The following is a 13,855-nucleotide window of genomic DNA, read 5'->3' on the forward strand; positions in this document are numbered from 1 at the left end:
TCCCTTATGGAAATTTCCAACAATACTAACAAAAATTCTGCTTGGTTGTGTGTTCTGAGTGTGTGGCTGGGGATTGAACTCACATGACACAGCAACCCTCTCCTATCTCACTGTTGCTCCCCTCAGCAGAACCCTTTAGTAGATCTGCCGATTCTGCTCCCTACTCTGTCTCTGATAATACTTTAACCCCCTGCACCTGTGGCCCAAATCCCAGTTCTTCCATGCATACATAAAGAAAATAAATCTGAAAATAAAAATAAAAAGGAAATGGTACAACAAAGGAAAACAGGGGAATTTGTGGAGGGCACAGCAATATTTGCCATTTTCCCTTCCACCTACAGCTCAGCTAACATGGATTATGACTATAGCATGCCATGACCCAGACTCCTTGAACAGTGGGTGCTGCTGCATACTAGAGGTATGCATACTAGAGGTATTTTACAGGGCTGACCTGTAAAATGTGAAGCAAGAGAGCCTCACCCTCTTGCTTTTTCAGCTATAACTTATACTTGCTGGTAACACAGAAAGCATCTAACCAAATTCTAGTCAATTAATCTCTCTCTGGTCCCCCTCTCCTAACTATTCTTACAAATAGACCTCTATTTTTTTTACTTCTGTGTGTCTGATTTTTGGTCTTTTCCTCAGTTCCTGAGCATGTGGGTGAAGACACACAAACTGGGCACCCCCTTTTTACTTCTTGGATTATGCACTAATAATATTATATTTACTTACTTCCTAAAAAAAAAACAACTAAGATATTAATATAATGAAACCTACTAGACAAATCAGAAAATTAAGGTCAGAGGGGTTAAAGAGTACCTTTAAGGACACAGGTTTAATTAGTGGCTAAATTAGAATATAAAAGTCATATACCCATTTCCCCAGAGCCTTTGATTATTTCTATACTATAATACCACTTTATGAATGGGTGTTGGGGGAGGGGTTTTATAACCCGGGAGGAGTAAGAAAATGAACTGAAGAGAGTTAAGGTCTACAGACCTTGTCCTTGAATTTTACAGAGCTAAATTGTCCAACACGGTTACCCTAAATTTCATATGGCTATCTAAATTAATTAAAATTAAATAAATTTAAAATTCAAATTGTCTTTAATATTAAACATAGATCAAGTGCTCAGAAGTCACAAATGCCTGATTAGTGGCTGCTCTATTGCAGAATTCAGATAATGAGTTTTGTAATTGCGGCATGAAGTTCAATTAGGCCTCACTGCTCTAAAAAAACAAGCATTTTTTTTTTTAAGATTTATTTATTTGTACATACAGAACTGGGGTACAGGCCAGAGGCTCAGGGGCGGTGAGAGGCTTCACCAGAGACAGAGTGGGGAGCAGAACAGGCAGATCAATGAAGTACACTGCTGAGGGGAGCAGCGGGCGGGTCAGGAGAGGTCTGCCACGCCTGTGTGCTCCTCCGGGGCAGGCGGGATTCGAACTCATGCGGAAGTGGCTTTAGCTTCTCAGTGCAGTGCTTTAACCCGCTGCGCCACCAGGGAGGGCCAAAACAAGCACTTTTTAAAGATTTATTTTTTATTATTTATGCATGAAGAACTGGGTGTAGGCCAGAGGTATTGGTGGAGAGAGTATTCACCAGAGACAGAATAAGGAGCAGAATTTTTGTATCTACCGAAATTCATTGCTGAGGGGAGCAGCAGGCAAAGTAAGAGAGGACTGCTGCATAGGTGGGGTAATCCCTGGCTGGGGGTCGAACTTGTGCTGAACTCATGCTGCAGTGGCTGGCCATTACTTGATATGCACTGAGCCTTTAATCCCTGTGACACCAGAAGGCCCAGAAACAAGAGTTTTCAAAGAGGTTGGAGTTGTACTCCTGTCTTCAGAGTCAATAGTCTGGTACCACTCAACAGGACTGGGGGACAGAAATATGACCTGACTCCTCATCTGGAAGGATGTTTAAAAATATTGGTGAGATTCTCCCTGGTGGCACAATGGGTTAAAGCACTGCATTATGAAGCTCTCTGAAGCCTGAGAACAGCACGAGTTCAATCACTGGGCAGGGAGCTGACCCACATGTTGTGGAAGACTCTTCTGACCCACTCGCTGCTCCCCTCAGCAGTGTACTTTGTCAATCTGCCTGTTCTGCTCCCCACTCTGTCTCTGGTGAATCTTCTCACCACCCGGGCACCTCTGGACTGTACCCCAGTTATGTAAGCATAAATAAATATTTTTAAAAGTATATTTGTGAATAAGAGTTTGTGTCTAATCTTTTTAAGTCATTCTTTTCTCCATTTCTCATTGGCTTTTCCATACTGCTTAGAAAAGTTACATCTGAAAATGCCAACTTGAATTCAAGGGAGAATTTGACAAAAAGGTTTTCATTTCATCCAGATTTGGGATATTGGAGACATAAAATTAGATAATGTGAAGCCATAGACTCTGAGAAGCAACGCGTCAAACAACAGAGGCTAAGAATTGTTCACCTAGTTTTTATCTCTGTTATATCTGGAGATGTCTTTATCTCAAATTCAACCAGTTTTCTAAAAAAAGCAGATCTGTACCATCACTATCACCTGGGACATTTGTTAAATACAGAGGTGCCTATGCTTTTTTTCCAAACTAAAAAGTTACAAGATTGGGTGGGAGTGAAAAAGAGCTAGAATCTACATGTACAGCAAGCTTCCCCAGGGACTCTGGTGCACAATCAAATTTGAGAACCATTAGCATGGAGGCTTTACTTAATTAATGAGGTCGTGACCTTATATATGGTGGCAACAGCTGGATCAGAAGCCCAAAGGACTTGAGTAGAAATTTAAGGGGGAAGGGAAGTTTAAAAAGGGTAAGGAGAAGCACGTGAGAGTTTGAAATGAGAGTCAGACACACAGAGAGAATTAGATTAAAAAACAAACAAACATACAAGAAACAAAAACAAGAAAACAGAGAAATCCCAAGAAAACAGTTGTGTGCACTAGACAGAATCTAGTGAAGCACAGGCCAGCTGTGATTGTTAACATCTTGGGACTGTCACAGGCAGTGTCCACATGGTTTATTTATTTTTCTTTGAAATGTCCTGTACCCTACCCTACACTCAACCACCAGCATGATCATAATTGAGCCTACCTCACAAATGTCTTTGAGATGCTTGATATAATGACGCTCAGTGCTCATGATCTCATTGATGACATTGGCCCGCATCTGGTCACGGTTCTGCAGTGGCCGGCCCAAACAGAGGCAGTCTGAGTTGGGATCCAGGTGTCCGTTTTGCATGTCACTGGGACCTTCTTCCACCCCATCCTCCTGGTTCACCCAAAGCTGTGGAAGCAGACAGAAAAATAATAGGTTAGTTTCTTTCTTTGAGAAGTTTCATCCAAGTAGGAAAATTATAAACTAAAATATCCAGGTATTCAGACAGCGTTCAACTAGAGGCCCAACTATAAACTGAATGGTAGCTCTAGGGTGAATTGCTGGCCCTAGACATGAGTCCAATTCTCTTTATGTTTCTGCTGACCTATAAGTAAATGAAGGATGGGTAATAATTTCCAAAGTTTTGTTGGGTAAAAGTATTTGAGAGGAGAAAATTATGATAAGCAGAACGCATTCATGCTGGAACATATACAGACAGCACAGCTGCACTGAAAAATAAGTATAAAGAATACATCTTTAGTGCCACAACTGGATTGGTGCCACAAAACATAATGACTATCAGCATGGAAGCCAAGTTTGACAGAGGAGTGGACATCCCTAAAACAGTCCCTTTTTTATTGATTCCTATCAAAGGGTATATAATCATTAAAATTTGACTATAAAATTCCTTGGATATGCTAAGATCTCTAATTCCTTGACACTGGAGTAGAAATGACAGAATACTCTTCCATCATATAATAGCAATAGTTGTTGTTTGATCAATTAGTATACACCAGCCATTATCCTAAGATATTTCAATAAACTATTATTCAGTCCTGCTAGGTACCATTATTATCACTACTTCACAGAAGAGTAAACTGAGGCTCAAAAAGTTAAGGAATTTTCTTGGAGTCACACAGTTAAGAAGCAGAGGCTCTGGAACAGGTTTCAAGCAGTTTATCTCCAGAACCTGTGCTCTTAAATGCTGTACTATTTGGTTTTATGTGAGACAAGAAAGAATTAGGGAAGGGCTTGGACCAAGATGAACTGATAATTATTTTTTAAAGATTTATTTATTTATGCATATAGAGCTAAGGTACAGCCCAGAGGTGTGGGAGGGTAACAGAATTCACCAGAGACAGAGTGGGGAGCACAACAGGCAGATTAATGAAGTACACTGCTGAGGGGAGCAGTGAGCATGTCAGGAGAGGTCTGCCACAACATGTGGATCACCTTGAGCGCCGAGGATCAAATTTGAATTAAGCACTGCTGTTAGCTTGCAGTGCTGTGCGTTAACCCACTGCACCACCAGGGAGGACCCGAGCTGGTAATTATTAAATTCATCAGAAATGGATATAGTTGAGTGATTTTGAGAATATTCAGCCCAAATCATGAAGTCAAAGGGATGTATAAAACCTCTTTCGGGGAAGCGGGTGAAATGTCTCTGGATTAAGAATGACTTATCTGAAAATATGCCATCAGGGAGATGGTTTATTTCACCTTAGGCTTGGAAGGCAGAACACCGAGTGTTGGGGTGCAGGAGTAGTGGTTAAATCTTCTAGGAAAAGTAGCCAAGGAGATTTCCAATTATGTCAACAATCCATCTCTCTCCAGCTTTTTACAAACATCCATGCCTTACAAATATAAATTCAAACAATTTAAATGTATCACTGTTGCTGTCACCATAAAAGTTTGCTGATGGGTGGCCTTATGAGTCCAGAGGTTTTGGGAACAAGCTATAGGGACAGTAGTTACTGCTCAACTCTGTATTCTCGTCTTTCCCTTCACCTCACAGATGGTGGACAGCATGGCTACCACCCAGGAGACTGGAGAGAACTCCAGTATATGTTCCACTAATTTTCACAGATCAAAGCAAATAGGGTTTGCTATCTATTATATTAACACTACCTATGTTAATATAATTTTTACACACAACCAAATGTCCAAAAATGTATCTCCACCCAGAACCTTATTACCCTCTATAATTTATGCATTGTAAATTTCTTTTCAGCTTCCAGAGTTAGCTATGTGTCTTCTATATGCTAATATCTCTCTTTTAATAGACAATGCTGTGGGATATTATTCAAGAAGTAGATCTGTTCCAAAAGGTGATTCTAGGCACTGATACAAACACATCCTGTGTGTCATGCTTTGCATTTCTAACAATGAAAGCCTCATCCTCTAATAATCCATTAGTTGTTTCCTACTTCTCATAGAACCAATACAACCCTGCTATGAAGACAGTACCATAGGCAAATCATTAAAAAAATAAGAACAAAGCTCTCCCTGGTGGCACAATGGGTTAAAGCACAACACTATGAAACTCTCCGAAGTCACTGCAGCACAAGTTCGATCCCTGGGGAGGGAGCTCACCCACATGGCTTGGCAAACCTCTCCTGACCCGCCCACTGCTCCTCTCAGCAGCGTATTTCAGTTGATCTGCCTGTTCTTTTACCCACTCTGTCTCTGGTGAGTATTCTCACCCCCACACCTCTGGCTGGTATCCCAGTTCTGTAAGCATAAATAAATAATTTTTAAAAACAAGAACTTTTTTTATTCTTCTTAGTAGTTTAAGATAAGTCAAATTAAAATATTGCCTTTTTGATGGATGGAATGAAACAAATCTGTGGAACATGTCCCATGAGAAGGAATACAAAATATTGGTGTGGGGGCATAGGAGAAGGCAGGGCAAGACAGAACTAGATCAAGCCATACTCTGAATAACAAGTGGGAAGGAAGGTACTGGTAGCCAAATAGAAGTGGATTTGTTACACAGAATTTGGTTGAGTAGTCATTTCTAACTGGAACTAAAAGCTTGGGTAGTAGGAACCTTCCCAAGGAGCTTCTGAGATGTCAATACTATCATCTACTTCAATTCTGCAACAGCAAAATTCCACCACTTGGGTTAAGAAGCTGTCTTAACTTGAAAGAATGAGTGGCGGGTGGAACATTCACTCATAAAATCTATGTTTGGTGCTTACTATGTACCATATACTTAAGTTACAGACAAAAGTCTCTGCCCTTTGTACATTAATGTTCAAAGGAAGATGCTTCTCAGCCTGAGAAAAGGTGTTATCTAAGGCCCAATTATTGTGTCCCACAGACGTTTCCACAAAAGATCCCCTGGACCCAAGACTAATTTTCTGGTCTGAACTCTAAGTACCCTGCTCTTCAGTTTTCCTATTCTGTACTCCAGTTCTATGCGCATGAAAACTACTTGTATGTCAAAGCGTGTTGACATATGTCAGCTCATAAATTCATCTTCTCAGTGCAATGTCAGTCCAGAGTGCCAAATCAACCCCTGCCCAACAATCTTAGCAAGCTAATACATACCTGCTCATGAATGGTTTTCATTGTTACAGGCATAGATGGGGTTCTGGGTGGCAAGTAAGAAGATAGACAATGTCCACAAAATGGCAATTGGTAAGAATTTCCGGGAAGCCTTCTCATAGTACTTGAGAAAGAAAATTTTTCTTCAGTTTTCATTGAACTTTAACATGAGTTTGTTAATGCAACTCAATTTAACAAATACCTACGGTTAGATCTATTCTACACATAACTACTACCAGAGACACAGCGTCAACCGAGGCAACTCAGTTCTAAGGCATGCTTTCTAAAACATAGAAGCTCTTTGGTCTTCATATCTTCTTTTTCCAGTCCAACTACCATGACTCCTACTCCCTAGGTGATCTCCTAGCACTATCAGTCCCACACCAATATTAAGCCAGTGCCCTTGACTTTCACTCTCACTACCCTAAAACCTCAAAAGTTCTTCATTGCCAAGCCCAAATATCTTTCCCCAGTATTCCAACAGGACTACAATCTGGCTTCAATTTGAATTCTATCCTTATTTTCCTACTACACCATTCAGAAATACTGAGCTCCTCCCAAACCGTCTACTTTCTGTTCAAAAACATACCAAACTATAGTCTTTAATCCATTCATGAACATGAAAATAATCTTTCAACCACTTTAGTAGCAATAAACCAACATCTTAATTTACTGGTAAAGATACTGAAGCCCATAGAAGAAAAATGACTGTCATACTTAGTAACATTACTAGATGCCATTTTGATACGACTTTTTGTTTTGTATATATCTTGGTTTTTGTTTCATTTTAAATTATAGATTAGGCCCTCCCTGGTGCCGCAGCGGGTTAAAGCACAGCACTAGGAAGCTTAAGCCACTTCCACATGAGTTCGATTCCCGCCTGCCCTGGAGGAGACCACATGGTGTGGCAGACCTCTCCTGGTCCACCCGCTGCTCCCCTCAGCAGTGTACTTCGTCGATCTGCCTGTTCTGCTCCCCACTCTGTTCCTGGTGAATCCTCTCACCCTCCGCATCTCTGGCCTGTATCCCAGTTCTATATGAATAAATAAATAAATCTTAAAAAAAAAGATTTAAAAAAAATTATAGATTATACAGAAATAAATTTGTTTTGTAAAAAGTTATGTTTTTAAGAAAGGAAGAGTTGTTATTAAAATCAGGAGTAAAAATATTTCTATAAATCTAACAGAAATAAAAAAAAATATTAAAGCAAATCTTTGAACAAATGTGTACCAACAATTTAAATAACCTAATGGGCAAATGCCTATAAACATATAAACTATAGAAAATTGTTCAACAAGAAATAGAAATATGTATAGATCTATAACAAAGAAATAAATTGTATTTGTATTCAAAATTTTCCCACTGGGACCTCTCTGGTGGCTCAGGGGTTTGTGGTGCAGCACTGTGAAGCTATCTGCAGCCACTGCAATGTGAGTTTGATCCCTAGTCACAGAGCTGACTCACATGGGTTGGCAAACCTCTCCTCTCTTACCCTCTGCTTCCTTCAGCAGTATATTTCTGTTAGTCTATCTGTTCTGTTCCCCTCTCTGTCTCTGGTGAATCCTTTCATCCTCTGCACCTCTGGCCTGTACCTCTGTTCTTGTATGCACAAATAAATAAAATCTTTAAAAAAAATTACCCATATGGAAAAAAAAGCAGAGCCAGATACATTTACTGATGAATGCTACCAAACATTTAAAGAAGATTTAATATCAATCTTTTCCAAATCCTTCAAAGAAAAAGAAATGCAGAAAATCAACAAAATACATGCAAGCCAAATCCAGTACTATATTTTAAAAATCCACCTTACCAGATAGTAGTGATCCTGGGAATGCAAGGTTGGTTCAACATATGAAAATTAAATAATACAGCATAATGAAATAAAGTTTTATTTAAAACTGCATGATTAATTCAATAGAGGCAGAAAAAGCACTAGTAAATGTTCATTAGTTTTTCATCATAAAAAAATAAAACTTAGCAAAGTAGAGGTAGAAAAGAAATGTATCAAATTAATAATGTATATTTATTTAAAAAACAGTTAATATCATATACAATGGTGAGAAATAATGATGTTATTCCATGACCAAGAACAGCCATCATTTCTATTCAAAATTTGTAGTAGAGGTTCTGGTTAGAGCAATTGAACAAGAAAATACGAAAAGAAAAGACAATCATGTTAGACAAAAGGTGTAAAGCTATTCATATATAACATAACAATATATAGAATATCCTAAGGAATCTAGCAAAAATCACTTGTTATAACTAATAAACAAGTTCAACAATGAATAGAATACATGATCAATATACAAATGTCAGCTTTATTTCAATATAATAGCAAAAAATAACCTGAAAATGAAATTAAGAAAGCAATTAAATTTAACACCAGAGAGAACAAAATAGGTAGTGATACACTTAGCAAAATAAGTGTGTATTAATACACTTAAAACTGCAAAATGTTGAAAGAAAGTAAGGAAAACCTTAGTAAATAGATATTTCATGTTTGTGTATTGGAAGATTTAATATTGCTTAACTCTGCAAATTGATTCATATTCAACATAATTCTATTAAAACTCCCACCTAGTTTTTCTGTAGAAATTTACAAGCTGATTCTAAATTTTATATAGAGATTAAGGGGTCCAGAATAATCAAAATAATTTTGAAAAAAATAACAATTTTGAAAAATGTGAAAGATTCACATTTCTTGATTTCAAAATGAACAACAAAATTTTATAAGCCTGGAGAGTATGGCATTGGTGCAAGAATAAATAAAAATCAATGGAGTAGACAGGAATATAGAAATATAAGCTAAAATTATACTGCATTGGTATTTTCATAGTTGTAAACATAGCTCAAATATATATATACATATACACACACCTATACATATACACATACATATTTATGTATGTATATATATATATATATTCAACAAATATATACATATATTCATATATGTATTCAACAAATAGTGTTTGGACAACTAGATATCCACATGTAATAGAATGTAAACACATATGTCATGGTACATATAAAATTAACTCAAAGAAGAACAAAAGATTTAAGTATAAAAGTGAAGCTAATTTTTGTGATCGTTGATTAGGTCACAGTTTTAAACATATAATACCCAAAACATCAGTAAACAAAGAGAAAAAGGCAAATTAGGCCATCATAGCTGAAAACTATTGCATTACAAATAATACTATCAAAAAATGAATCAATTCATAAAGTGGAGAAAATATTTGCATATCATATATCTGATAATTTTCTAATACACAAGCTATACATTACTCAATAATAAAAAGGCAAACAATCCACTTACAAATAGCAAGGCAGCCCTCCCTGGTGGCGCAGCAGGTTAAAGCACAGCACTAAGAAGCTAAAGCCACTTCAGCATGATTTTGATCCCCAACCAGGAGGTGAGCCACATGGCGCTGGCAGACCTCTCTTGACCCACCTGCTGCTCCCCTCAGCAGTGTACTTCGTCGATCTGCCTGTTCTGCTCTCCACTCTGTCTCTGGTGAATCCTCTCATTGCCCCTGCATCTCTGGCCTGTACCCCAGTTACATAATAAATAATATAAATATAATATATAAATTTAATAAATAAATATAAATATAATAAATAATAAATATAACTAAAATAACAAAATGTCTTTTAAAAATAGCAAGCCTTTTAATAATAGACATTTCCCCAAATATGATACATAAATACATGAAAAGATGTGCCATAGCTATTAGGGAAATGAAAATCAAAATCACAAGATATCATTTCATACCCACTACAATGGCTATAATAAAGAAAAGGATATAACTATGCACTGTTAGTAGGGATACAAGATGGTAGAGATACTTGGAAAACATTTTGGCAGGTCCTCAGAAAATTAAACACATAGTTACTAAGTGACTGAGCTATTTCACTTACTATGTATATATACTCAGAAAATTGAAGGTATATATTCACACTAAATCTTATATACAACTTTTCATTGCAGAATCATTCATAATAGTAAAAAAATGACAATACAAATATTCACCAACTGATCAATAGATAAAGTAAAATGTGGTATAAACACAAATACACATACAAATACAATTTAGCAATACAAAGGAATGAAATACTAATGTATGTTAAAGCATGAATTAATGAAAAAATATTCGAGCTAGTCAGACACACCAAAGACCACACATTTATATGAAATGTCCAAAAATATACAATTTTATAAGCACAACAAGCTGATTAGTATTTTCCAAGGGTTGAGAGGATGGTGGGTGCGATGGGGAATAACTCTAACAGTTTTGTGTTAGAGGAATGATGAAAATGTTCTGAAAATAGATTGTGGTGATCAATACAAAATGCATATCCATAAAATTATAAAAAATTGGCATTTATAATAAATATAGTTAAAATAAGTAAGATGAAAATTCTCCTTTGAGTACTCCTCCATCTTAGTCATCTTTCACCTTTCTTGAGAAAATCATAGTTACAGATTTCGTGTTTAATCCTTGCTGATATTTCTCCATGTATGTATATACCCATATACCTATAAATTTTGAAATGATGCTCACACATCCCTTTGCACACACTCTGACATTTCTCTGGTAGTTCCCACCAAATAAATCAGAAGTTATTAAAGGAAGGGTGCCATATCATCAATTTCTGAGCTCTTTTTGGGTTCTGAAATAATGCCTTAGCACTTGTGAAGTGTTCAGTATATATTTGAGCAGTGTCATAAAAAGCCAGTCTATCCCTGACTCCTGCAGGTTAATTTTTCGGAGAAGAGAATGGGCAATGAGTAATCCCATTATCTAAATGCAACCTCAGTACTTTCAAAGGCCAAATCTAAGGAAAGGGGAAAGAAAAGTGAGCCATACTCAAGAGAAAGGGAGGGTTTACTTCCAATCACATTTAAAAAAAAAAAAGTGAATCTCAAGGGTGTCAAGTTAGAGATAAAGGGGATTGGAAGGTAAGCTCTCCACATAATTTCATTCCTCTTTATCAATATATAAACTTCCTTAAAATCCCTGAAAGCAATTACCCTGCTTGTCTCCTTAAATACAAACAATGATGATGAGATCACTATCTCCCAAGACAGCTCTTCCTTTGTAGATAGTAATCATGAGACTATTCTCTAATCTCTCTCTAGTTTATGGAGGGACCATTCCAAAATACCCAGTAAACACTACACACGGGGAAAACACAGACAAGTGAATAAGACTAAAGGAAATTAATTCTGGCCATCAAAGCACTTTTTTGCTGCCACAACTGTAGTGTGGCAAGGTGAGCCTTCAAAGGTGGATGTAGAAAACTGAAAGGAACCTGATATACTGCTTGCATAGCTCCCACTTTTTGTGCATATACTCCCGCCTCCTCTGTCTCGGGATCTCCTATCACAGCTTCCAGGATGAAGTATGCACACTTACAGACCTCTGAGTGTACATGCTAAGAAGCTTTCAGCACTCATATCCAGCACAATGCCAACCAGCATGGCTGTACAATCAGAAAAGAAGCCATTCCTTTACTCTTCAAGAGATTTATAATCACATGAAAGATATTTATAAGAAGACTGCCAAATAGGCAGCAGTCCTTCTGCCCACCTCTGACTATGCAGATAATTTCTACTAGCTCTCTCCCTCTGCGGGGCAGCAGCCTCCAGACTGCTTGTGACCTGTACCATGCAGGGGCTTCTCTTCACTGATCTCCCTCAGCAGAGACAGCTGCTGCCCACCTGAAACCATACAGGCCTCTCTCAGCAAACCTGTCCCTCTCAGGGCATCTTTCTGCCCACTTGCGTCTATGTGTCTTTTAATTTTCTGTCCCTTTTCTAATAAAGGCTGCTAACAAATTGCTTTCCTTTTCCAGAACAGATAAAATGAAAAATAATGAGCTCCATTCAAGGAAATGAAGACTATTACATGACATCCTTCTTCAAAAAGAAGGAAATTACACAGGACAGGAAAGTAAATGATAAAAGATGACAAAATCTGTATGGATACTATATCTCAGCACTCATGTCTGTCTATGAACATATTAGGATAGGACTGGCCTACGAAGTTGCACTCCACTCCAACACAGACCCATGACATCAATCAGGCCACACTTTCTGGTCATTCCAAAATTCCTAATATTCCCACCTCTAACCCTGTATCCTTCAGTGGCTATTCTGTTTTCATCTGCCCATGAAGGCCTTCCCTACACTTTTCTATCATTCTTATTTTGCCCTCAGTTTCCCAAAAGTCTAGTTCAAGAATAGCACCTTCCCACAATTTTCTTGGGCTTCAAAACAATCCTACATGGCAGACAAAGCAAATTTATTATTCTCATATTCTAGATGAAATATATATATATAAGGATAGAGAGGAGCATATCTCTAGTGACTAGGTGACAATCAGGATGGAGCAAGGTCTAGAGACTTTTGAAAAAAAAGTAATGACAATCTATGACAGTGCTAAAGGGAACAGACTTGTGAACTTGGGTTAAAATTCAGTATCCACAACTGCCTTGCTGAGTAATATAAAATAAGTTTCTTAGTCTCCCTAATACTCTATTTCTTCATCTATAGAGGTAATGATAATCAAACTTATGGGGCTGTTATAAACATTAAATTATGTAAAGCATGTAAAAACCTTAGAATAACCCCTGATACATAGTCAAGGGTGAGCTTTTTATTATCATTGTTCTCTAGGTTTGCAATATCTACCCGTAAGAACCACAGGACAACATTGTATCTGGAAAAAACATGCTCTCTCTATCTAGAAAGGGGATTTTGGAGGTACTTTTGTAACTACCTCATAATTTTCCCAAATCTCTTACATTTTAAAGCACTTTCTTGATAGCCAGTCAAAAAAAAAAAAAAGATGCTTTTGGCAAAGTTTCCATACAATTAATCTATATATAAAAGTCAACTTCATTTTTGTAAATTAGCAAATATAATCCAGGATAAAAATATAATTTAAGACATCATTTATAATAAAATGAGCAAAATATATTTCCTACAAGAAAATCTAAAAATATATATGCACAAATCCTTTATATAGAAAATAAGCTATTTTGAAAGACATCATCACTGAAGTAAAATAGAGATTGAAACCATTTTTAGGATAGTCTCAATAATGTAATAAAGTCAATTTTTTTACTTGATTTGTTACTAAATTTATTAATACCAAAATCTCAATAGGGATTTTGCATAACTTAATATGCTCACTGTACAATGTATATAAATAAAGAAATAAGAATAGCCATGGCACACCTCAAAAAAAAATCAACCTGGCGTAACTTACAAGGACATAATCAAACTACAGTAATGAAGAGAAACTAATGAATCCAACTAGAAAGTGCTACATATTCAAATGTGTATGAGAAGTAAATTAAAGATGTAATAGTGAACATTATTGCAAATATAAGGCTATTTTCAATAAATGGAAGACAATAAAATAGAT

The 13,855-nt window shown here is 36.9% G+C and overlaps 1 protein-coding gene across 5 annotated transcripts in view; it reads right to left on the minus strand.

Annotated features, from left to right (window-relative positions):
• Positions 1-13,855, minus strand: part of ARHGEF9 (Cdc42 guanine nucleotide exchange factor (GEF) 9) — a 294,997-nt gene that overhangs the window by 182,582 nt on the left and 98,560 nt on the right. For all 5 annotated transcript variants that reach the window (XM_012734448.1, XM_012734451.1, XM_012734449.1 and 2 more), the window contains exon 3: positions 3,087-3,278. In XM_012734448.1, coding sequence (XP_012589902.1) covers positions 3,087-3,278 — 192 coding nt within the window. The remainder of the gene's footprint in view (positions 1-3,086; positions 3,279-13,855) is intronic.

This window comes from Condylura cristata, unplaced genomic scaffold, assembly GCF_000260355.1.
Source record: "Condylura cristata isolate star-nosed mole 26May11 unplaced genomic scaffold, ConCri1.0 scaffold00056, whole genome shotgun sequence".
Lineage (NCBI taxonomy): Eukaryota > Metazoa > Chordata > Mammalia > Eulipotyphla > Talpidae > Condylura > Condylura cristata.